The 27,532-nt window shown below is 37.6% G+C and overlaps 1 protein-coding gene across 1 annotated transcript in view; it reads right to left on the bottom strand.

Moving 5' to 3' along the window:
- Positions 1-8,899: 8,899 nt before the first annotated feature.
- Positions 8,900-27,532, bottom strand: part of TAOK1 (TAO kinase 1) — a 111,787-nt gene continuing 93,154 nt past the window's right edge. The window contains exons 18-21 of the mRNA XM_081109557.1: positions 25,811-26,050; positions 22,156-22,368; positions 20,189-20,371; positions 8,900-11,626 (exon numbers count right to left, since the gene is read on the bottom strand). Of these exons, the coding sequence (XP_080965683.1) occupies positions 11,165-11,626; positions 20,189-20,371; positions 22,156-22,368; positions 25,811-26,050 (1,098 nt within the window). The 3' untranslated portion in view covers positions 8,900-11,164. The remainder of the gene's footprint in view (positions 11,627-20,188; positions 20,372-22,155; positions 22,369-25,810; positions 26,051-27,532) is intronic.

Below are 27,532 nucleotides of genomic sequence, written 5' to 3' on the forward strand. Positions count from 1 at the left end.
CACCCGCCATCTTAAACAACTGCATGTACTCTAATAACCAGGTTATGGTGGCTAATAGCTTTCACACTGTTCATTTGTTCCAGCCAAGAACCATCTGTTTTCCTACTTTTCATAGATGAAGTTTCAGCGATGATGTGACTTTCAAGATCTCAAAATTAGTATGGTGGGGCTAAAGACAGAACCCAAACCACTGCTCTTTATACTTCATTTGCCTTTTCTTAATCACTTTCTGAGATGACAGTAAATAATCCTCATTTTATACTTTATAATATAAAGGATAACAAAGGGAAAGAATGTATCTTTAGGGCTGCTGGAGTATACAATTCCATGGGAGAGCTATACACATTATAAATGACACTCCGAAATTTATTGTATAGTTGCATACCCTTAGCAACTCTGTCTCCCTCTATCCATTAAGAACAAGTATCTGGCCCAGTCAGCGTGGCTCAGTGGTTGAGCATCCACCTATGAAACAGGAGGTCACGGTTTGATTCCCCGTCAGGGCACATGCCCAGGTTGCAGGCTTAATTCCCAGTGTGGGGTGTGCAGGAGGCAGCCAATCAATGATTCTCTCATAATTGATGTCTCTCTCTTCCGCTCTGAAATAAAAATATTAAAAAAAACACAAGTATCTGAAAATACAGTAGCAATTAAAGTCACAAATTGCTAACGACGCAGAGAGAACCCTGGTTCTGCAGCTGGCATCAGACTGAGATGCAGGTGACAGCACTGGCTTATAACCACTGGGGCTGTGAAGCTGACCACTGTGGTAACTTTGGTTTTTTTTTGTTTTGTTTTTTTAATATATTTTATTGATTTTTTACAGAGAGGAAGGGAGATAGAAACATCGATGAGAGAGAAACATCGATCAGCTGCCTCCTGCACATCTCCTACTGGGGATGTGCCCGCAACCCAGGTACATGCCCTTGACCGGAATCGAACCTGGGACCCTTCAGTCCGCAGGCCGACGCTCTATCCAGAGCCAAACCGGTTTCGGCACCACTGTGGTAACTTTGTGTTCACATTTCTTTTAGTCAAGTAGGATAGGCTTTAAACCCTAAGCATAACTCAGAACATCTTTGATGTTTTTAGCCAATGACATTTGTTTTGTGTTGTTGACATAGGATACATACAGGCTAGAAACAGATATTGTCTAGTACTCTCCTTCCACTATAGCTTGAAGAGCCCAATTGGGGTGGGGGTGAGGGGAGTGGTGATTAAGCAGAAAGAAACCTTGTTTTGTAAATCCTTTTTGAGTTCCTCCAAATTGAAGGTGGGATGCTGGAAATGCTGGAGGTAAGAGACCTGGGAACTAACCTTGGCTCTGCCACATAGTTGTTCGACCCAGGCAATGAAACACTAAATAAATGTTAATCTCAAAATAGCTCAATATCAATGTTCTGGGCGTTAAAAAGCTATACTAAGCCTGGCTGGTGTGGCTCAGTGGTTCAGCATATACCCATAAACCAGGAAGTCACAGTTCTATTCCCAGTTAGGGCACATGCCCAGATTTTGGGCTCAGTGTCCAGTAAGGGGTGTGTAGGAGACAATCGATCAGTGTTTCTCTAATCTATGTTTCTCTCCCCTCTCTCTCTAAAATAAAAACATACTTAAAAACATATATATAAACCCCAGTCCATGAAAATCACTCTTAATTATTCATTAGCCTTCTGACAAAAATGACACTTTAACAGTGTTTTAAACCAAGGAACTAGATTAGATAATCTACCCCATATAGGGCTAAAATGGAATGATTTTCAAATCTGGTAAGATAAGTCCAGATGAAGCCACCGTTTGAAGGTCCAAGACCTGCATACATCTGTGTCTGTGTGGAAGGAGTTGTAGTTACGTAGACCACAAATAAGTCTATAGCAAACTTAAGGCCCTGCATCAAACCGTTAGAACCTGGAGCCATGACACCCACAACACAATAGGCTGCTTCACTCTCCGGACAAACAGAATTTCAGGCAATTAGACTAGAGAGTTCATGGCTGTATCAGAGAATTTTACTCGGAAATTTCCAATATCTTACTCATTAAAAAAATATATTTTTACTGATTTCAGAGAAGAGAGAGAGAGAGAGGAAAACATCAATGATTAGAATCAGTTGCCTCCTGCATGCCCCCTACTGGGGGTCAAGCCCAAAACTTGGGCATGCGCCCTGACTGGGAATCTATGACCTCCTGGTTCACAGACAGACACTCAACCACTAAGTCACACTGGCCGGGCTCTTATTCATTTTTATAATCTCAATATCCAGCATACTGCCTGAGATCAGTAATTACACTTTATTTTTATGGGAATTAAATTACTTTAAAAAAACTGCGCAGACACGCTGTGTACTAAAATTACTTTATTACAGTTGATTTTTTAAACATTTCCTTTGCTATGATACAAAGGATACTTACAAACAAAATATTACATATGACCTTGTTTTCGCTCTTAAGTTCTGACAACTTGGTAACAGCTTTAAATGCACAATCTATACAATTAATACAGGTTATATATGAACTATAAGGTATGTTGAACCAGAAGAATACTGACAATATACTGTACATAAGCCTTACCAGTTAGTGCTGTGGACCATTTCTACCAAAAGGAAAATGCACACCTGTACAGTCACCTTTACCAGCTGGTGCTGACAGTGAGGGAGAGCTTCCTCCCCATTGCAACCCTTGACAAGCCTCCACTGTGGGCATCTGTTTGGTCCGAAAATTGAGAGGACTGTGTATATTTGAAATTAGTCATCTGTAAAGTGGAAGAACATCACTTTCAAGATGATAATCTCTCTCACACACAAAAAAAATCAGTCCGAGTTTTAGAAGACCACGAGTCCTTCGTCCACTACAAAAACCCTACAGGCTCAAGGGCTTTAGGAGATGAGAAGATGTAGGCTGCCAAGAAAGGAGGCAAGAAACCAAGCCAAAATCTAGGTCTTGCAAAATCATCATTTTTCCCTTCACCAAAGGGAACTAGAAATGTACAAATTCATTGATGAACCTCAATGATAACATCAGTTTGCTGATAACCCTCATTTTATCTGGACCCCTGACTTGTGGGAATAACTAAAAGAGATTATAAATAATATATAACACTTTTAGAAAAGAACCTCTTGTTTAGTTAAAATATTCCCTTTAGCCACCAAAGCTGGTCCTAGGCTATTACAGGTGTGCATTCGTCTCTCAATGGTCTACTCAGAAATGATAAGGTTACAGCTTTTTTTCTTTTCTTTTTTATTTTTTAAATAAAAAAGCAATTGACTGAAGCATTTTTCTTTTTCTTTTTTTTTTTTTTTTAGGTAAATAGCAAAAATAAAAATAAAAACCAACCCTGGCATTTGCACAAACAATGCAAATGGAGCGATATGGCCTTTAAGATAAGGGGTTAGTAGAAAGGAAGAGAGAAGTAAAGAAAACCCAGAGAAAATGATGTATTAATTTTTCTTCTTAAAAATTTCTACAATACATGTGCAAAAAAATCATGCTGGTTGAGGAAAACAAAGGGAAATGAGTATATAAAATTAAAAACATAAATAATATGTTTGGATGACTGGTAAAAGCAGAGACCAACCTGGGTTACAAAAAGGATTATACATTCAAGATGCTCTTAAACCCAGTGGGATAACTTATGTTAAAACTGTGTTAATAGTTACGTTAAAAATCTCAAGTTTGTTTTTAAATCTTCACAATACAAGCAAAGCTGTTTTAAAATATACACTATACATATTTCTCATAGTCTCTCCAACCTCATTAATACGCATTAGGCGATCTTTCTCATATACTAAAACAAGGGGGTTCTGAAAGCTAAATTGCTCAGAGTAACCCATCCATTATTTAAATGTCATAAGTTTTAAATGGGTTAAAAATTTTAGCAGACTTACATAAATAGGATTTAGCAACACAAGTGTTAATTTAAAAAACTCTAAAGCATTTACAAATTATCAGGTTGGAACAGTCTGGGGGAGTTATGTGCACTGTACTTTAAAACGTTATTTACACCAGACCATCGATTTTGTAAAAATTTCCCTAAAAGATAAAAAACAAAATAAATTTGGAGAATTAACTTTTTCTAACCTCGAAGAGAAGGATCATAAAAGGGAAGGTAAAATAAGAACAAAATTATCTCTTAATAGAAACCTTACATATCCCTCTCCACTTGGATTTTGCTCTATGAAATCACCTGCCACTCCTAATAGGCTCATATATCAAGTGTCACGATAATGTGGTAAAATACTTTGTCAAATAAATTACTGGCCTCAAGTGGACTTTTTTTTTTTTTTTTTTTTTTTTTTAAATTTCTACCTTGTGACTCTGGCTTGGATTTTAGGGCATGTGTATGTAATTAATTACAGGGGCACTTTAAGTAGGCACAATTCCCATTTAATGTGGAATAAAATGTGTAACACATAAAATGCTACTTGGGAGAAGGGGTGGTAGTTTCTGTGATACTATGAAATGCAAGGGAGCACATGTGGAATGGGCACCAAAAAAGAGCTGTCTGGCAACACACCAGGGGCAGCCAACATATTAAACTGAATATACCTGCCTATGACAAAAAAGGGGGTTAGAAGGGTTCCAATACCCCTCTCTTCATTTGTTTGATATGTATCAAATAGTCACATGGATCAGCCAGAATCTGCAAACATTAAGCAGTTACATCTTTTTAAATCACACAATTCACTCCATGACCATGTACAATTTATAGTAACAATAATGTTCATGCGGAGGCAATGTATTTGAGGGCTCAGAAAAAGCAAAATGTGCCACTAAGAGAAACCTGTTCTCATACAACTGGTCTTCATGCTTTCAAGTGGCCCTACTATACCTCTGATGCTAAGCCAAGCCATGCAAAAGCAAAGAGTACACACGTATCTCATTTCTAAACTCCACTGACCTTGGAGTTGCCATAGAAACATATGAGTACTGAAAGCATACAAATGAGGGTTCATGGATTTTAAAAAATGCATTTTCCTTGTCTATGTTCTCTAGACTTAAATACCTTAGGGCTAGGATTACAAGGCATATCAGAGAAAAGTTAAATGGGGATAATGACAAAGGAACAAATGTAATTCTGGAAAGAGGAAAAATGCTCCAGCAATGGGATCAATGTGCCAGCAATAAGAATAGTTCATTTCATTTGAAAATTCAGCTAAAGAGCCCAATAAACAGTTCCAAGCCATAATGTTACCTGCATAATTTACATAAACATTAAAACTCTTCACTTTATAGACAAATACACACTTCTGTAAACATGGCCACTGGGGGAGGGAGGCTCCCTACCTCATTCATGATTGAGGACATGTAATCATTATATTAAATAAAATGACTTCACTTCAAAAGATTTTAAACCTGACCAATGATTAAGCTTCATTTCCCCCTGTTTAACAACATTTAAGCATTAATTCTAAAAATGCCACCTAGGATGGTTTCAGGGTTAGATGCTAGGACCACAATCGGCAATCACAGCAACTTCTCTCTAGCTGGCACAGACTTATAAACTTTAGTACAAAAACAAAAAAATACAGAAACTAGGTCAATTTGTTAGCTACATATTTACAGATAATTACATGATTTTTTACTCACAATTACTACAAACTATGAGTGAAAAGGAAACTGTGCAGGTTGAATTACCCGTACTTTGGGGGGAATTCTTGGGCATCAAAATACCCTTTTCATTCATTCAGAAGTCTCGTCTTCTCTCCACTTTTTCATGGTAAACTACCTACAGATGTTCAGATTAGTATATCCAATGGGTTTCTGGTTTCAGAGAGTATTAACCTTTTTTTCTACTTAAAGGAGAATCTCTTGATATTTATAAACAAACAAACTCAACACAGATGCATTCACACACACACAAAATCTCTGAAACTTCAGTTAGGATTGCTGGGAAACAGTTAACAGTGATGGTGACATAGTAAATGGCTCCCCAGATGTAATCTCTTCATTTATTTTCTTTAAAGAACATCTATTTTTTGGGGTAGGTGGGAAGTGCAAGTTTAAAAAACCCACAACAGGCAGATAAGGTGCATACTAATTTATGTATTTCTTATGCTCTGAAGGCTACCATTAGGCCAAGTGGGTTCTCTCTTCCCTTGTTTTAGTGAAATTTTGGAAGTCTGAATATAAACGAGGGAAAAATTAGTCAATGTGACTTTCAAGAGGGCTCCCAGAGTTCAGTAGAAAATATAAATATACAATAAAGGAAGAGTTCTCAGCTTCACTTTCTTTTTCTAGACAGTTATTAATAAAACTTACTTCTTTACAAATTAATAGTCATTTCCAATGTAGTCTACTGTAGTGATTTCATAAAAGTGCAGACAACATAACCAGACACACAGCAAAATAGACTTCAATCAGTAGTCCTTGCATACAAGAGGCAAGTCTGCTAAGTGTACAGCACACTCTCCATTCTTTTAGGAATCTGAGGATGGGAATTTTCCAGTTTTAACAACTGAGTGAGTGCCTTTTCAAAGGCAATGCTAGAACCTGCTTGGGGCACTATCTATCATGTTAGATGAGGGAAAACAAAATAAAGAAATTGTTTGTCTTTAATAATGGTCTGTATTTTGATAAGCAGCTCAAAGATGACAGCCCAAGTTTTGGCTTTGTTCCTTAGAGAAGGCAGTTTTCTATCTAAGAAACAAAAACCTCTTCTTTTATCATTATAGAAGACTCATATACCTTAAATGTATTATTTTCTGACTTGCATACACACTAGACACTTCACATTGTGAGCATGGGACAAAGCAAAAGACCATAAACCTCCTAGGAAAGGGTTGCTATGTTGAGCCAAATCTCTGCTTGAATAGTGGCTCAGAAGGGGTGGGAGATACACAAAGAAGTTACTATTAGCAAGTAAGAAGAGGCAGCTAAAGGGAGAAAGTCCCATGCCAATGCCATATCCTTCTCTCCCAGTGGCCATTTCCTATTGATTTTATAGTTTAGGAGAACCTTAGATGCTTCAGCAGTAATTCTTTTCTTGGCTGTTTTGGTCCTTAGCAAAATTTGTAATTATTGGTATTAATGGAGTAAAAAGAGTAAGAGAATCAATGACATCACTACTTAATACATAGACTGCACATGAAGATTGTGTGATTTATTGGTTCTTCTATCATCTTTGCAGAGGAATCACCAACAGTGTTTTTAATTTCCATGGTTCACTTCTCTCTGCATCACTTACTGCCTCGAGACACAAACTCATAGAAACACTAAATGGCTCCTTCCCCAGCACTATTTTACTGTCTTTGCAATGTATGGTTCCACATTTTACTTAACTTTCTTTCCACTCACACAAATGTTAAGAGGGGATTAAAAGAGAAAAGACTGCAGCTAATGACCACCTTCTCATAAATATCACCCCAGAGTACTCATTCTTAAACACATGCATTCTTGCCTTAACTGAGGATTTGAAATAACAAAACAAAATAACAGAACCTTAAGTGCCCTGATGGAAATGTACAGTGTGAGTTACATCCATCTACCTACACACACACATAGACACTCATATGTATATACAATATATACATACAAATGATAATAGCTATACCAAAAATGTGCATATTTAACACAGTTTTAAAAAGCCAGTAGATCATGGTATAATACAATTTATTTCCACTAGTGAATGGCACAAATGGAGAAATGCAAAGGAGGTGTTTCAAGTACAATAAAGTCATTTTTCACAGGTGAAAATAAACAGTATTATTCCAGTGTCCAACACAATGTATTTTATAAAAGTTTAAAATGCCAGACATTTAGCACTTAAAGAAGTAGAAAGTTACTAATGTCTGTCTTATGGTCTGAAAAATACACTCATAGAGTTTTTGATTTTTGAAAAGGGGATGAGGAAAATTAGGTGGGAGTGGGAGGGAGGATCAAGGACAGTTTCTTTAGTGTACTAAATAGTGTTTACCTGATGTCTGGGCAGTTGAAAATCATGACTATACTAAGTAGTTTAATTTCCCTATAAATCCTTGGCCTCTAGTACCAAGCATATTATACCTAAGGCATGGCATCAAATGTAGAACTATTCATCCCTAGGGACAGAATTGACTACAAAAAAGGGTAGCTCTGAATAAAAATAATATAAACATTTTCCAGCTAACATTACTATATAATGAAGAAACTATAATTTGGGGTTAGATCTGACTTTAATAAGAGGAGAAAAATATGTGCAAAAGGAAGGGAATCCAATTAGAAATAATATTTATCCAGATATGAGGTTTTGCTTTTGAAAACGCTAACTAAAGAAAGGGAGATACAGTGAACATAAGAAAATTTTTACTGCCAAGTTCTGGATACCAGATATAGCATTAATAACTTTCTAATATGCCGGACAAATTTCTCATACTTTTTATTTTCTTAAACACATATGTACTGAGTGAACACCAACTCTTGGAGGAGGTAGTAATTTGATCAAATATTGACATTTGCACACTGATTTAGAAAGTGCCTGCTTCTTTCTTTAGAATCTCTAAACTTTTCAAAGTTTCTTGCTATAAGCTTTATTCTTTACTGATTCTTACCATGTATGAGATTCCTCAGAAGTTAGTTCTTATAAACACACACCAATTAATTAATCATTTTTGCAAACTATATATTTTTAAAATAAAATTAATTTAATGGAATAATCCAGGTATACTCATGACCTACATGTTAAAACTGGTTGCCCCACAGATAAATCAGATACAAAGCCCAACTGGGTAGACCTTTGGAGTCAGCATTCAATCACAATTTTACAAGTACATATGCTCTGCACAAACTCAGTAATTCAATTTGACTAATTCTAAGTCACTGGAAGTAGTTTGGATTTTAAAGAGTTTTGTGTGCAGAATGGATCTGCTTTTCTATTCTATCCCTCTAGTAGTACAGAGGGGTTAATAAGAATTTTTTTTTTTAACTATCAAATTTCATTATATTTTTTGGGCATTTTATTAATTCTAAAGCTCTCTTCTATAATTATCTTCCAAATAAGTAGATATTTCAATTTGTTTGAAATATTATATAATATTTGAATGCAAAAAATATATGGAGAAAATTAAAAGCCCCTTTCACTAGATATGACAAGTACATGTCCTGTTCATCTAAAAGTTGGTGATCTCGAGCATAGCCAAGAGGATAATGTATCAGAGTGCTACCTGAAACACTGCCTAAAATTGTGTGAATTCTATTGTGATACTGGCTTTTAAAATATTTACATTAAAATATTAATTTTTCTTCCAGTTACCTTTAAATGAATCCCAGAAACTCCTAAAGGGGATGATCCATGGAGATTGGACTGACATACCTGGGGAAGACTTAAATTTAATTGAGAAAACCAAGATTTCAAAAGTGATAAGATTACATTTGGTCATCAGTCTGGCCTAGGTAAAAAGTATCATTGAGAGGGACTTTGACTATATGAAAAGAAGGACCCATAGTTAGCAGCAAGGGTTCTTCAAGACAACTGGGGAGGGGGCAGGACAATAACTTGTAGAAATTCTGGTATGTCACTGGAAAGAATTTTTTTCTTCTTCAAGTAATACAGCTCCCTATCCACCTTCAACTAAATTTCCACACTAGCAATGGAATACCAAGTAACATCTGACGTTCAGCACTGGGTTGATCCTTCATTGAAAAACAAAACAAAACAAAACATAACAAAACAAACAAAACATGCCCCTCTCTGGAAAAAAAGGTTAGCTTTTGTCAAGAGATTCCCTGACCACTATAACTTACTTTACTTTTTTATTCTTAATTTGCCAAACTTGTTAGTTCCTTTTCAGTAGTAATTTAGCAGACGCTAGAGACTTCAGGAAGTGGTGTTTCCTATAGTATGATGTTATTAACATGATGTCAAATGGTCACCAAGTCTCAAGGAACTAGAAGTTTGTAAAGTATTGCAGCAACAAAAACAGTAATTAAAAAAGAAAAAAAAAGAGGACCTGCACATGCAGCAAAATCTACAGTGGTAGTGAGGGTTAGTCAGCAGCTGGTAAAGTCATTGGCTCAGTGACTCCTGGTTCACTATGGCAACTAAACTTTAAATAATTGGCTATTCTACTTGTAAACAGGAAATCCCATAAGCCAAAAGGGGATAGTCAAATTAATGTCTATGTAGTGTGATGAGAATTCCAAAAGGTGGCAGTTTGCAAATATGGCATTATTCAAATACCTCAGGCATTTGATGTGTATTGGCTATACGTCTTTGTTTTTGTACAAACAAAGTAAAAAGTACTGTTTAGGGTTTTGGGAGTTACAGAGCTTAGCTAGGATGAAATATCACAGTATAAGCAACAAAACATCAGGATATATAGGCTTCATCTCCTCACTCTGCTGCTGAACACACCTATCATACGAACTTTCAGGGACCTCTCTCACCCTTCTGGTCTTTCCCTTTGAAGGCTCACAGGTTTATTGGATGAAATTCCCACACAACTTGTGATCTCCTTAAGCACCTCCATCTCACCATGCCACAAAGAAGGCACAAATGAATGGGGGTGATGGGGGCGGGGGGGGGGGAATCACTGGCAAGTCTACACAGCATTCAGAAAAAGAACTCAGTTGTTTTCTACTCTCTGAAAAAGTCAATGCAACCCTTCAGTGTTCATGGCTTTCCACTTTTTTACTCCAAATGAGGCTGAGAAGTCAGACCAACGTAATAAAGAAAATGTACTGGTGAGGGGATACAAGTGTGTTTCTATAATAACTTGTTTTAGCATATGCTGCCTGCTGTGAGTGGTTCATAAGAATCTGGGGTATGGAGAAAGGCTTTAGATCTTTTCACAAACTTCTTAGGATGTAGTTGCCCAAAAGTGATGACTCAAGCCATTCTGTTGTATTATATATTTGCAGTGTTCAGAAAATACCCCCTATCTAGCCAATTTCTTTTTACCACACACATGATGTGTGTGTGTGTATGTGTGCATGCGTGCACACACACATACATATCAATTCCCTTTTAAATTTCTCCAAAAGTTAAAAACAAAAACCAAAATCTGGCAGCCAAATACTATGACATCCAAATTAGTAAACACAAAACAGAATGCTTTAAAAAAATGAATAAAATATACCATATGCATTCAGCTTCCACACTGTAGTACCCAAGTGAGGAGGCTGCTGTGACGATGTCTGTAGGGAGTTTCTTTTGGCAGACAGCTCCAGCAGAATTGCCACTTTCAACTATTAAGCTATGTGTAAGACAGATGTGACCCATTGGAGATCTGTGAGGTGACACTCGTGCTTCTGCTCATGCCCTGCTCCGTCCGTCCCCCAGAAGCTGTTCGCCTCAGAGCCTGAGGGCTGTTGCGGACCCCCATACTGCTACCTCGGGGCACCCCTTGCATTGGCCCTGAGGGGTGACCCCATGGCTGGGGTCCACCTTGCATCGGATGGCCCCAAGCTTGTGGTGGGCCACCCATGGGATGACCCCAGTGAGGTCCTGGACCCCCAGTAGGGTTGTGAGACCAACCAGAAGCTCCTGGGTAGCTGTGGCTGAATGCCTCAGGGGAGAGATTAGAAAGGACCATGTTACTAAAACCCAGTCTCATACTTTCAGAGTCAAAAGCTTCGATTTCTCTGGCTTGACGCTCCAGCAGACTTCGTATTCGTTCTGTGCGTTCATTCTGCAAAGCCAACATCTCTTCTTCAATCTGTTAGGGGTTGGAGGAAAGAAGCAAAAAGAAAGTTGATTTAAAAATGTAAAAACTAAGGAAGCAATAATTATTCAGTTTTGAAGTGAATCATAAAGAAATTCACTCTTGCTATTTTATGGATGTACATTTAAAAATCAGCCTAGCCGGTGTGGCTCAGAGGTTGTCAACCTTTGAACCAGGAGATCACAGTTTGATTCCCAGTCAGGGCATATGCCCTGGTTGCGAGCTCGATCCCTAGTAGGGGGCGTACAGGAGACAGCCGATCAATGATCCTCTTTTACCACTGATGTTTCTATCTCTCCCTCTCCCTTCTTCTCTCTGGAATTAATAAAATAATATAAAAATATTTTTAAAAGGAAAACAAAAAAAAAAGCATCTGTGGCCCATTTACACAATGGAATGCTACTCAGCTATAAAATAAAGAGAAATCTTTAAAAAATATTAAAAAAACAAAAGAAGTGTACTGTAGCAATCATACGTAATTTATATTTCTAAAATATGTAAAATCAAGCTCTGGCTGATTTTTCTCAGTGGTTAGAGTGTTAGCCCGCAGACCAAAAGCTCTCAGATTTGATTCCTGGTCAAGGGCATATAACTCGGTTGCAGGTTCCCCAGTCTGGGTAGGGGTGCATGTGGGAAGCAGCCAATTGATGTGTCTCTCTCATGTCAATGTTTCTCTTCCTCTCTCTCTCTCCTTCTCCCTCCCTTCCACTCTCTCTGGAAATCAATAGAAAAAATATGCTCAGGTGAGGATTAAAAATAAATAAATAATTTAAAAATAAAATGTGTAAAATCAAGTTCTTAAAAGCAAAGGCAATAACCTCTATTAAAATAATAAATCAAGGCAATTATCATCAATGGCTATTAAACCCATTAGGTAAAACGTTAAATGAGCCTGGCCGGCATGGCTCAGGGGTTGAGCATCGACCTATGAACCGGGAAGGCAGAGTTTGATTCCTGGTCAGGATACATGCCTGGGTAGCGAGCTCAATCCCCAATGTGAGCGTGCAGGAGGCAGCAGAACAATGATTCTCTCTCATCATTGATGTTTCTATCTCTCTCTCCTTCTCCCTTCCTCTATGAAGTAAAAAAAGATATATTTTTAAAAAAGTTGAATGAAAAAGAAAATGGGTGAGGAAAAACCAATCTTATCAGACATAACATATGTCATTTAATAAGAGAAACATGATACTGCTATAGAAATTGAAAATTAGGGAAACAGAATGCAGATCTCAGTAGATTTTTAAATAAATAATACAGGCACAATTGGCCAGCCATCTGGAAGGAAATAAAAGTGGAACCCCATTGTATACCATGTTCCAAATGGACCAAAGTAAAAAACAAAAACTATAAAATTTTCATTAAAAAGTTAGAAGATTCTATGTAACTAGAGTGGGTGGGTAGTCATCATAATCAGTTCCAGAAAATTGGGAAGTATTCCAAATAAAAATACTTGACTGCATATAATTTTTTTAAAATGTAAAAAACCATAATAAAGTCAATAGACAATGAAAAAAATGTTGAACCATTTAATGAATGATCAGATTGATAATACCTGGAATACACTAATCAATATAATGTAACTTAAAAAGTGGAACTAGACATATTTCTTTTTTTTTTATTATTAGTTAAGGTATTACAAATGTGTCCTCATCCCCCCCTTTAACCCCCAACCTCCCCCCCCCACACAAACTCATGCTCCCATCCCCCCGTTGTCCATGTCCATTGGTTTGGCTTATATACATGTATACAAGTCCTTCTGTTGATCTCTTCCCCTTACCCCTGCCCTCCCCTACTTTCCTTCTGGGGATTGATAGCCTGATCGCTGTTTCTCAGTCTTTGGGTCTGTCCTTTTTCATCAGTCTATGTTGTTCTCTATAATCCACAAATGAGTGAGATCATGTGGTATTTATCTTTCTCTGACTGGCTTATTTCACTTAGCTCTCCAGTTCCATCCATGCTGCTGCAAAAGGCAAGAGTTCCTTTTTTTTTTTTTACCGCAGCATAGTATTCCATTGTGTAGATGTACCACAGTTTTCTAATCCACTCATCTGCTGATGGGCACTTAGGCTGTTTCCAAATCTTAGCTATGGTGAATTGTGCTGCTATGAACATAGGGGTGCATATATCCTTTCTAATTGGCGTTTCTGGTTTCTTGGGATATATTCCTAGGAGTGGGATCACAGGGTCAAATGGGAGTTCCATTTTTAGTCTTCTGAGGTAGCTCCATACTGTTCTCCACAGTGGCTGCACCAGTCTGCATTCCCACCAGCAGTGCAGAAGGGTTCCTTTTTCTCCACATCCTCTCCAACACTTGTTGTTTGTTGATTTGTTGATGATAGCCATTCTGACAGGTGTGAGATGATAACGCATTGTCGTTTTGATTTGCATCTCTCGTATAATTAGTGACTTTGAGCAGGTTTTCATATGTCTTTCTGCCTTCTGTATGTCCTCTTTCAAAAAGTGTCTATCTAGGTCCGTTGCCCATTTTTTATTGGATTGTTTATCTTCCTTTTGTTAAGTTTCATGAGATCCCTGTATATGTTGGAAATTAAACCCTTATCGGTGGTATCATTGGTAAATATGTTCTCCCATGTAGTGGGTCTTCTTGTTGTTTTTTTGATGGTTTCCTTTGCTGTGCAAAAGCTTTTTATTTTGAAGTAGTCCCATTTGTTTATTTTCTCTTTAGTTTCCATTGCCCTAGGAGCATTATCAGAGAAGAAATTTCTTCGGCATATGTTTGCGATTTCGCTGCCTGTGGATTCCTCTAGTATTTTTATGGTTTCCCGTCTTTAGACATATTTCTTGATATGACGCAAAAGGAAGTACCCTTACAAAAATCCCTTGCAAAATTTTTTTAAAGAAAAATATTGAATCTAAATTTAATCATGCCTTTAAATCTAATTATCAGTTTACAAGAAATATGAAGTAGAGAGGAATACATTAAATGACAACATGAGGATGCAATCAGCCAAATCCAGAATATGAGAATTCCCATTGAGTAAAGAATCCAATCCACAGTTTAAAAAAGGGGGTGGAGTGGGGCCTGTTATAGGCAAGACAATTAACTAAATGCAGTATCTGGACCTTGTGTGGGCCCCAATCCAAATGAACCAACTTAAAAATTAATTGAGATAAAAGGGGAAATTTAGACATGGACTGAGTAGTTGATATTATTAAACATTTATTTCTGTTAGCTATCACGATGGAATTACTGTGAAAAAGTCCTTACCTACTTTTTTTTTAAAAAAACTACATCTTTTTTAAAATAAATTTTTGTTGGTTTCAGAGAGGAAGTGAGAGGGAGAGAGAGATAGGAACATCAATGATGAGAGAGAATCATTGATCAGCTGCTTCCTGTACACCCCACACTGGGGATCGAGCCTGCAACCTGGGCATGTGCCCCTGACTGGAATTGAACCTGGGACCCTTCAGTCTGCAGGCCAACGCTGTATGCACTGAGCCAAACCAGCTAGGGCCTTACTTATTTTTAAGAGTGAAATAATACCATGTTGGAATTTGCCTTTTTAAAAAATATGTTTTTATTGATTTTAGAGAGAAAGGGGAAAGGGATAGAGAGATAAAAACATTGGTGAGAGAGAAACATCATCAATTGGCTGCCTTCTGCACACCTCCCACTGCGGATTGAGCCCACAACCCGGGCATGTGCCCTGATCAGGAATTGAACCAGTGACCTCTTGGTTCATGGGTCAATGCTCAACCACCAAGCCACACTGGCCGGGTGTGATTTGCTCTTAAATACTCCAGACACTATTCCCTAACTCCTGACCTCCCCCGACCATCACAAAAAAAGTTGTGTGTGTAGAACAAGGGAATAGATAAGAAAAAATTAGGAGAAGAAAATGGCAGCCAACTAGGCAGACATGTAGTGCACCTCATCCCAAGGCCAGACTGAAAAAGCAACTAAATTGAAAAACATTTACCCAGAATTAACAAATCAGACACAGCTGAGGAGACAATTTACAAAAAAAGGAAGGGCAGAGGATGCACAGAGAATGGTAGGAATGGGGACCTGGGCTGGATAGGGATACCCGGCCACCAGGCCAAGAGGGTGAGGTGGAAGCTGCATTGCACCAAAGCCACGTCCCTTGGCGACAGGCATAAAACCCAACTGTGAAAAGAAAAAAATTAGCACTGATAACTCCTAAAGCTGGGTGATGAGTACTTGGGAATTTCATTGTACTAATTCTTTCTACTTTTGTGTATGTTTAAAATTTTCCATGATAAAAAGTTAAAAAAAATAAAGAGAATTTGTAAAGGAGCATTAAATAATCAGGTTTCAAGATATTTGAGAACTTACGCCAATACTCTGCTCTCTACAGAAATCTAGCTTGACAAATGTGCTAGTTTTTATGCACTAAGTTTTTAAAAGTGTCCTAAAAGAACCCCCAAAAAGACAGTTTAGCAAGGGCAATACATGCAAATTAAAAAACGCAGACCAGCCAGTGTGGTTCAGTTGGTTGAGCGTCCTCCCATGAACCAGGTCACAGTTCGATTCCCAGTCAGGGCACATACCTTGGTTGTGGGTTCAATCCCCAGTGGGGACCATGTACAGGAAGCAACTGATAAATGTTTCTCGCTCACATCAATGTCTGTCTCTGTCTCTCTCTCCCTTTCCCTCTCTAAAAATCACTAAGCCCTGGCTGGTGTGTTTAGTTGGTAGAGCACTGGTCCGTGCACTGAAGAGTCACAAGTTCGATTCCTGGTCAAGGGCATATGCCTGGATTGCAGGTTCGATCCCCAGCACATGTCGGAGGCAACCAATTAATGTGTCTCTCTCATATCAATGTTTCTCTTTCCTTCTCTCTTCACCCTCCCTCTCTTCCTTCTACTCTCTAAAAATCAATGGAAAAAATATCCTCGGGTGAGGATTTTAAAAAGTTTTTTAAAATTCACATGGAATTTAATATTTATAATCATGCTGTTACCTTGCTGAAATTTTAATGTAAATCTCACATAGTAAAAGCTTAATATGCTAAGTGTCTGATTGGTCAGCCTTTCAGCCAATCAAAGCGCAATATGCTAATGCTATGCTAAGGCTGCTCAACCACTCCCTATGACGTGCACTGACCACCAGGGGGCAGACAGTTGACTATGGGGGTCAACCAGTCGCTATGACGTGCATGACCACCAGGGGCAGATGCTCCGACCAGTAGGTTAGCTTGCTGTTGGGGTCCAGCTGATCGGGATTGAGCGAGACAGGCCAGACACGCCCTGGAGCCCTCCCGTGGTCCCTCCCTGGCCCCAATAGTGCACTGGTGGGGTCCCTTGCCCTCTCGCAATCTGGGCTAAGCCCCCCCCCCCCTCCGCCCAAGTGCACGCATTTCGTGCATTGGGCCTCTAGTCAAGTATAAGAAGAGTCAACTGAGGCTTAATTTGTTGGTGTTTTAACCTAAAGAAACAATTCTTGGTTCATTTGGAGATTTACAGCAATCTTTAAATAGAATTATTTTTCATTTAGAAACAATTAGCATTCACTCTAGTTCCACCTCTATTTCAAATAATGGTTTCTCATATGTGATTTACATTAAAATTTCAGCAAGATAACAGCATAAGTATTAAATTCCATGTGAACTTAAAAAAAACTTTCTTGAATCCTCACCCGAGGATGTGTTTTCAGTGATTTTTATTTATTTAATTTTATACAACCAGTAAGCACAAAGTACAGAAAATATATAGCTGTTATGATTTTTCAAAGTTTTTGTAGTTGGTAGGAGCATTGTCTCTGTGCACCAAAAGGTAACAGGTTCAATTTCCAGTCAAGGCACATACCTAGATTGGCTTTAGTAGTTGCCACCTTCCCTCAAAGTGATTCATAGTCATACATTCCACGTGAAATGTAAACATCAGCTCTAAAAATGAAGTAGCAACTCAAAGCACTATAGATTTATCCTCCTATTGTTCTATTATTTTTAATACTAACCTTTTGTATTTTCTATTACTAAAGTAATACTAACCACTACATAAAATATAGTAAAATAAAAAAATAAACCAATCTACCATATTAATATCACCACTACTAGCATTTCTTCATTTCACTTTAAGTGTTGTCTTTTTTGTTTTATTCAATACATCATAATATGTTTATTATATTAAACACATTCATGTTAATACTATGTTTGTAGCCATCATTGAAAAGGGTGACTAAAATTTTATCAAGTAGCCCTAGCCAGTTTGGCTTAGTAGATAGAGCATCAATCTGTGGACTAAAGGGTCCCAAATTCGATTCCAGTCAAGGGCACATCCCTCGATGGTGGGCTCCATCCCAAACCCTGGTTGGTGTGCATGTGGGAGATAACCAATCGATGTGTCTCTCTCACATCAATGTTCCTCTTTCTCTGACCCTCCCCCTTCCTTCCATTCTCTCTAAAAATCAATGGAAAAATATCCTTGGGTGAGGATTAACAACAACAAAAAATTTTTATTAAGCAGATTGGCCATAACCACTTAAATTATATCTCTTATTTATTCATTTAGAGAATTTTTATAAGCAATTAAGAGTCTGAGCCAAAACTGAAAACATATGCCAGGGAGCAAGATCTCAAATACTCCTTATTCTCTATTTTAGATGGTTAGGTGTTTGAAACCATTATAAAATATGCTATAATCACCATGTTTATGCATTAATTTCCCCCTATATTTTGGATTTCTTTTCCTTGGAATTCTCAGTCTTAAGTACTTAACAGTTCCAAAGCTCAATATGTACTTCCAAATTTCTTTCCAAAATGCATTAGTGATGCATCAGAATGCCACATCAATAGGTATCAGTTTTATGCTCACATTTTACTAGGAACATGTAGTCTTTGGTTCACATATTGAAATGATTAATAGCACTGTTTAACTCTTAACCACTAGGTAAATATGTATACTTTAATAGTACCAACATTTTTTACATCACTATTTTTGAACACCTTAAGGAATTTCCCTCTCAGAGATAATTTTGAAGCATACGAGATAGAATTTTGGATTGAATTTTAAATGTGAAAGTTGGAATTACATTTATGAAATATGTACATGAGACAAATTAGATTTTTCTCAAAATGTATATGTTTCTATCTTTCCATCTTGAATGAGAAACATAATTGAGAAAATTTTTAGAGGCAAGTACCTCTCAAGAAGCCAGTAAAGACAGCTATGCCATCTTATTTAGGTGGTTTTCTTAAGGCATTCTATTTTTATCACAAGAACTGTAGAAAACAGAGGAAAATCTATGAGCCAATGGTCCAGAAATAATGACAACTTTTAATAGGCAAGACCATTAGGCAAGTATTAATTTAATGGACCTAAGACTATATCAGCTATTGGAATTATGGCTCAGGAATTCTGGAACATAGTTCTGAATCATGGATACAACTGATATTCTACTACTTCTCACAACAAATATCTCTCCTCTCTTTATCACTCAAAATATTCTGTCTATCACCCTTTCCCTAAAACACATACACACTCAGCTTACATACCTTAGTGTGATTCTACTTTTATTCTCTAATATATCTGACAAAAAATAAGTACGAAATAAATAAATAAAGGTACATCTGGAAATAACATTTCCAGTCTGACTTCCCACCTGTGTGGAACTGCTTTTACTTTCTGTCTGTATCCAGGCCCAGGATGTATGAGTAAAGTATATATTCCTACACCTTTGTCCCTGCCTTTCCCAGGCAATTGTTAGTTCTTTCTCCAACCTCCTTAGGTACAAAAAAGAAATGAGGGCCCTAGCTGGTTTAGCTCAGTGGATAGAGCGTTGGCCCATGGACTGAAGGGTCCTGGGTTTGATTCCGGTCAAGGACATGTGCCTCGGTTGCAGGCTCGATCCCTGGCACTGGTCAGGGTGCGTGCGGTAGGCAACCAATTGATGTGTGTCTCTCATATCGATATTCTCTCTGATTCCCCCTCCTTTCCACTCTCTCTAAAAAAACCAATGGTAAAATATCCTCAAGCGAGGAGTAACAAAAATAAATAAATAAATGTTAAAATAAAAAAATAAAAAGTGATGAACACAGAACCAGAGCTCTCTCAAAATTTAACTTGTCTTCACATAACCCATATCTTTCTTCTAGCAATTACTACTTAATTATAGGTTCCTTGATGTTTAGTACCTCCAAATTACTTATTTTTCTTTAAATATGTTTTTATTGATTTCAGAGAGGAAGGGAGAGGGAGAGAGAGATAGAAACATCAATGATAAGAGAGAATCAGTGATCGGTTGCCTCCTGCATGCTCCCTACCAGGCATGTGCCCTTGACCGGAATTGAACCTGGGACCCTTCAGTCCATAGAGTGTCAGAATTTCTTCTCAAGTTCTTCCACTGAGCCAAACCAGTTAGGGTGTCCCTTAATGTTTAGAACTCATTAATTATAAGGTTCATTATTGAGTCAAATATTTTAAATAAAAAGAAAAACCCTACCAAAACTAGAATTAAGAAAATATGGTATTGTGAAAATAGTCTGTTACCTCTGTTGATATGAAAATATATTTATAAAATGTTTCTGAGGAAAGCAAATACTAGCACAATCACCTTCCTTCTACTACTTATACCTTTTGTTCTAAGAGTGCCCTTCGTAGGGAGACCCTTTGTTCAAGCTCCCGAAGCTCTCGATCATGTTGTGCCTCAGCTTGCATCTTGATTTTGCTCTGATACGCATTCAACAGTTCCAGTTCCTGCTGCAGCTGCATCTTCAAAACCTGGCACTCTGCTTCCTGTGCTTCATCCAAACGCAGCTGAAAGAGAGAGAAAGAAAACATATATCTTATTGTGAGCCATCTATGACCTATGGGAAAGAAGGAGTCTCAGAGAAAACAGACTACTCTTTTGCAGATAAATAATTGTTCTCTCTTCTATTTTAAACATCTCTGAAAAAGAAAGGGACAGTAACTAATAATGGCATTATGAAGATAAAGCTATCATACGCCATTTGGAGGAATCCTAAATAAGCATATTTTTCTTAAGAAAAATTTAGACTCTGATTAGGTGATAGAAGACTGAATGAATCTCTTCTTTCAAATGGAAATAACTACAGAACAGGGACCAGCCAACTATAGCCTATGGGCCAAACTGCGTGTGTGTTTAAATAATCCACAAATTAAGAATGGTATTTACATTTGAAAATGGTTACATTTTTTTCTTTTTTAAAATAAATTTTTATTGATTTCAGAGAGGAAGGGAGAGGGAGAATGAGAGAGAAACATCAATGATGAGAGAGAATCATTGATCAGCTGCCTCCTGCACGCCCCTTACTGTAGATCAAGCCCACAACCGAGGCATATGCCCTAAATGGGAACTGAACTGAAACCTCCTGGTTCATGGGTTAACACTCAACCACTGACCCATACTAGCCGGGCTGAAATGGTTACATTTTAAATGGCTATTTAAGTATCCATACAATACCCTCAATTTTGCCTTCAGACTCCAAAAGCCTAAAATATCTACTATCTGGCCCTTTAAGAAAAGTTTACAAAACTTATATAGAAAATATTTTATACTAGAGGCCCAGTGCATGAAACTCATGCACAGGGTTGGGGGAGGTCCCTCAGCCCAGCCTGCATCCTCTCGCAATCCGTGAACCCTCAGGGGATGTCCAACTGCTGGTTTAGGCCGATCCCACAAGGATCTCTGCGGGATCAGACCTAAACCGGCAGTCGGACATCCCTCTTGCAATCCGGGACCACTGGCTCTTAACCACTTGCCTGCCTGATCGCCCCTAACCACTCTGCCTGCCTGCCTGATTGCCCCTAATTGCCTCTGCCTTGGCCCCCGCCACCACGGCTTTGTCCGGAATGATGTCCAGAAGGTCATTCGGCTGTCAGGTCTAATTAGCATATTACGCTTTTATTATTATAGATGCACTCAAATGTGACCATTTGGATTCCAATACGGAAATGTGCCCTGACCAGGAATTGGACCAGTGACCTCCTGGTGCATGGTCGATGCTCAGCCAATGAGCCACACTGGCTGGGCACTATAGTACTATTTCTTGCCCACTGCTTAGCAAAGTTGCTGCTCTAATCTTTTTCAGTTTTTTAATTTTATTGATTTTTTTTTATAGAGAGGAAGAGAGAGAGAGAGAGAGAGAGAGAGAGAGAGAGAGAGAGAGAAAAGAAAGAAACATCAATGTGAAAGAAAAACACAGATCAGTTGCCTCCTATATACACTCCAACTGGGGATCAAACCTGCAACCTGGATATGTTACCTGACCAAGAATCAAGCCCGCCACCTTTTGGTGTATGGGACAATGCTCCAAACGAGGCACACCGGCCAGGGCACTGCTGCTCTAATATTGATAAGCTTTTGGAATATGTACTAAAGACCTGAGAGGTACTGGCAAAAAGCCTCTTTAGAACTTTGCGTCTAAATAGACCAATGAAAATTCTATATACATCATACCTGCTTCCACGCAATGCTGAGAGCCCAAGCTGCAGGAGAGCTATCACTTCCAACTAGTATTTTAATCAGGTGTAGAAGGATGGGGGCACTAAATTGTTTTGCCTCAATAAAACAAACTCACGGCTTGTGTGGATAGCATTTCATTAATGCTGTGGTCATACTGCTCAGCCAAGATGGCTAACTTCCGGGTCTGCTCCTCCTTGAGCCGTTTCAGAACAGCTTTGTGCTCACTCTTTGGTGTAGTCTCCAGTAGGTGATTTCTTAATGCTTTGTACTGTCTGGTTTGGATTTTGCAGGTGTCCTGAAACTGCTTTTTTATTTGGAGTTCTTTAGACTGGGAAGAAAAAAATAGATGTATATAATTTTTAACATATGGCATTTGGCATACCTTATGCTTACATAAAAAAAAGGCTACTAGGAAAAAGGGAAAGGAAACATAAAAGATGAAATCATAGGTTACAGGTACTTTTGCACTTGGCTATTGGGCCAGATCACTAAATTCTATACATTTTAATAACAAAATTCTAATTTAAATCATTAGAATACCAACACCCTCATTTATCACAGTATTTCAAGCAATACTCAATACTCTGCTAGTAAGTTTAGCTAATGAATAAATATTAAAATTAGTTTTGATTACTGTGTATATTGATGACAGAAAGTTAAATTTCTTCTCAAGCAACAAGTGTAGTAAATATTAAAGCACAGACAATATTTTATCAGATCTCTCAGGTAGAAAATAAGCATATTTACTCTGTTCCTTATTTGAGACACTTTGCTCCAATTTCTTCTAATCACAATCTCAACTCCAACTACATGGTCTGGGACACACCCCATAAAAAAGGGTATTGATAATTAATATTGTTATTACAATTGGTCTTTTCCTTCAGGGAACACACTAGGTAGAAACACACTTAAGAATAGTTTACTCTTTAACAACACCACAAATAAAAACTTGCAAGTCAGTTTACTTGCAATTAGCTGAGTTTACTAATATTTCAAAGATCAAACAAAAGTTATGGGGCAAAGGAGAGGACAACTCTTTTTAGGATGATGATAAACATGAATTACATAAACATTTATGTGATTAAATAATCCAAATTATTCTAATACAAAAGTAATAGAATAATTTCCTTTGTGGGAATTCCTTTCTTTCTTTTTTTTTTTTTTTTTAAGATTTTTTATTGGTTTGTAGAGAGGAAGGGAGAGGGGAAGAGAGAGAGAGAGAGAGAGAAACATCGATGTGAGATCGGAACATATATTGGCTGCCTCCTGCATGCTCCCTGCCAGGGATAGAGCCTGCAACCCAGGCATGTGTCCTGACTGGAATCAAACCAGCAACCTTTTGGTGCATGGGATGATGCCCAACCAACTGAGCCACACTGGCCATGGCCAGGCCTTTATGGGAATTGTTGAGCTCATTTGTCATCAGAAGGAGGCATTCTATTCAAAGTCTGACTGTGTTTGTAAAACATTGTTTTCTCCTCACTTTCTGTGAAAATCAGACTATTGTTGACACGCTTTCAAACTGAAAAGGCTCCAACAACAGGAAACAGGAAGGGTTGCTAAATATCAAACAACCCTAACAAAAGGAAGATAAACAACCCAATCAAAACATGGACAATGGACCTAAATAGATACTTTTCGAAAGAGGACATAAAGAAGGCCAAGAGACATGAAAACATGCTAAGTCACTAATCATCCGAGAGATGCAAATCAAAATGACAATGAGGTATTATCTCACACCTGTCAGAATGGCTATCATCAACAAATCAACAAATGACAAGTGCTGGCGAGGATGCGGAGAAAAAGGAACCCTTGTGCACTGCTGGTGGGAATGCAGACTGGTGCAGCCACTGTGGAGAACAGTATGGAGTTTCCTCTCAAAAAACTAAAAATGAAGCTCCCATTTGACCCAGTGATCCCACTTCTAGGAATATATCCCAAGAAACTAGAAACACCAATCAAAAAGGATATATGCATCCCTATAGCACAATTTACCATAGCTAAGATTTGGAAACAACCTAAGTGCCCATCAGCAGATGAATGGATTAAAAAACTGTGGTACATCTACATAATGGAATACTACGCTGCTGTAAAAAGGAACTCCTACCATTTGCAACAGCATGGATGGACCTAGAGAGCATTATGCTAAGTGAAATAAGTCAGTCAGAGAAAGATAAGTATCACATGATCTCACTTATTTGTGGAATATAATGAACAACATAAACTGATGAACAAAAACAGATCCAGAGAAGCATCGATCAGACTGTCAAACCTCAGAGGGAAGGTAGGGGAGGGTGGGGGTAAGAGGAGAGATCAACCAAAGGACTTGTATGCATGTATATAAGCATAACCAATGGAAACAGACACCAGGGGGGTGAGGGCATGAGCGGGGGTGGGGTGGGGGGGACAATAGGGGGATAAGGACACATATGTAATACTGTAATCAATAAAGGAAAAAAAAGAAAATCAAACAACTATCTTACAGAAATGCAGTCATATCAGATTTGTGGTATGACCATAAAAACTAAGCTTTCAGTTTGGTTTATTTCTGGCTGCTGCTGAATTTAAAACTAATTAATTATTTCACAGACATGTTGTTTAAAAAATCTTTTGTGGGAAATTATCTATTCTGTTACCAAAAGAGTATATCTCTTTCCACTAAAAAGACAAAATAAATCTAAAAAATCATTATGAATTCCTATTTTTGTAAGCAACAACTAAAGAAGGTTATGTGGATGGACAGATTCCTTTCCTGTTTGAAAGGAATTGGGTGAGAACTGGGGATACCACTGGATGTGGTGCAGCTTTAAGATTTTAACACAGAATACCTCGGTGAATGAATTTTACTTCACTCCAGGACAGCTTTTCAGTTAAGACCAAGAACAGTTTTCTAGTTTAATTATCAAATAGTTTTAAAAAGAGGAAAGGGCTTAAAAAGAAAATACTGTGGGACCTGGGCCTTATTTGATATAAAGTTTAAAGTGTACAGACATATACAGATTAATTGAGGTACTAATATGGATGATAGCCTATATATTGTGTAGTTTTAGTTTATTACGATTCATGTGACTATACTCCTTCACATATTTATTACAAGTTATAAAACTCGAAAATTTCTTGGAATTATTAACTCTGGTTGACTCTGGTGAAGGGGGTTGGACCAGGTGGCTGGAGGGACAAAGGGGAGGAAGGGTAACCTTTAACTTTATAGTGTACTTTGGTATCTTTCAAATTTTATATCATGTGAATGAATTCCTCTATTCAAAGCAAGTATAAAAATTAAAGCTCTGCTATGATTCCACTATTTTTCCTCAGATGTGCACAGACAATGAAGGGAGAGGAGTTAAAAAGGCATATTTTATTCACTGGCTTTTGTACTAATTAGGAACTGACTTTTTTGGATACAAATCACATTTAGAGCAAATAAGATTCCAAACTGAATTAATTGAAACAGAAAAAGCCAACAGGTTAGCATGTTGACATGTAATATAGCATTGAACATTTGGGTACATTTAATATAAAAATTTTGATTCTTACTGATGGCACTTCCTGCAGTTAAGTTTTGCTAGTTTTTGGTATTTGGTGAGAAATACATAAGCAAAAGTCTGTAGCTACAGACACTGCACATTAAAACTAACCTATCATGCTTAAAATGAAAAGAAGAAAAAAATTTATTCAATTTCTTTATGACAGACATCTATCTTAGACCTTTTACTGTTTACGTGGATGCCTTTTTTCCCTTTTCCCTGTCAAGCTTAGGCTAAAGGTACCTTCAGGCTCTTAGGCTGCTGTCGAACCTCCATGACATGCTTTCGCCTTAGTTCCCGTTCTCTTCGCTTATTATATTCCAGCTGGTTAGTGAGCTCAGTTTGATGCTGTAATCTGATCAACTCACAGCGCATCTTCTGAATTGTGTTGAGGTGACGAAACTCCAGTTCTTGCATGGATTCATGTTGTCGCAGTAGCATGGCATGCTCTAAGTCCTTTTGGGTCTGCCTTTTATTTAACTCCTAATCCAAAAAACAAGAGACAAAAGGTATAATTTACTGCCGTATAATGGCAGGAAAAAATATCCTAAGAAACAGAATAACCAGAAAAGAAATGTAAAAACCAAGTTCAATAATGGCTGCATAGTAAACATTAGAATTTTATAACTTTTACTGTAGGAAATGTGCAATTAGTAGCATAAATTTTCTTATCCTTGTCATTTACTATTCATTAATACTATTTTTTGAAATAAGATTAAGATAAATTTATCTGAAGAAGCTTAATGTCCTTTTCCTTTCCTTCTTTTATGTACTGCTTCTTAATTATATATTTGAAGAGGTCCCTAAGTCATCCTTTGAATTTTTTCAGAGTATACTCTTCAATTCTATTACATATAGTATACCCAGTATAGTGTTGTGGTTAAGAACATGGACTCAAGAGCTAGACTGCCTGTATTCTAAATCCTGGGTCTGCTACTTAGGAACAGTAAGTCCTTGGGTTAGTTATTTAGACTCTCAGTGCTTCAGTTTCATCACTTCTCAAAATAAGAGATAACAATCTAGCTATTTCATAGATTTAATGTGCGAATGAAATGAGTTCATAAATGGAAAGTTCTCAGAATAATACATGGCACGATGCTCAATGAATGTTATAATTCTTGCCCTGGCCGACTTGCTCAGTGGTTAGAGCATCAGCCTGCACACCAGAGGGTCACAGGTTTGATTCCTGGCCAATGGGAGGTACCTGGGTTGCAGGTTCCAAACACACATGTGGGAGCAACTAATCGATATGTCTCTCTCACACTGATGTTTCTCTCTTTCTCCTTTCCCCCTTCCTTCCACTCTCTTTAAAAATCAATGGAAAAAATACCCTTACTCCTAGGATGAGTATTTAAAAAGCTGTTATTATTTTCTTCTTTAGATTAAAAAGAACAAGTGTTAAAATTAATACAACAAAGAGTTGGTTCTTTGAAAAGATTAATAAAATTGACAAATCTAAATAGACTGATTAGCAGTGAGGAAGTTGAAACCAATAAGACCCTACCTTTTAAAAAACAGAAGTCCAGACCAGATGGCTTCACCTGTGAATTCTACCAAACATTCAAAGAAGATTTGAAACCTATCCTTCTCAAACTCTTCCAAAAAACTGAAGAGGCAATATTTCCTAACACATTTTATGAGGCCAACATAACCCTAATACCAAAACCTGACAAGAATAACACACACACAAAAACTACATACCAATATTGCTGATGAATACTGATGTAAAAATCCTAAACAAAATACCAGCAAGTAGAATACAATAACACATTAAAAAAATAATACATCATGATCAAGTGGGATTCATTCCAGGGGCACAAGGATGATTCAACATATGCAAATCGATCAAGGTAATACATCACATTAACAAAAGAAAGGATAAAAATCATACGATCTTATCAATAGGTGCAAAAAAAGTATTTGATAAGATACAACATCCATTTTAAACACAATAAAATAGGTATA

This window comes from Myotis nattereri (assembly GCF_964212035.1).
Source record: "Myotis nattereri genome assembly, chromosome: 16".
Classification (NCBI taxonomy): domain Eukaryota; kingdom Metazoa; phylum Chordata; class Mammalia; order Chiroptera; family Vespertilionidae; genus Myotis; species Myotis nattereri.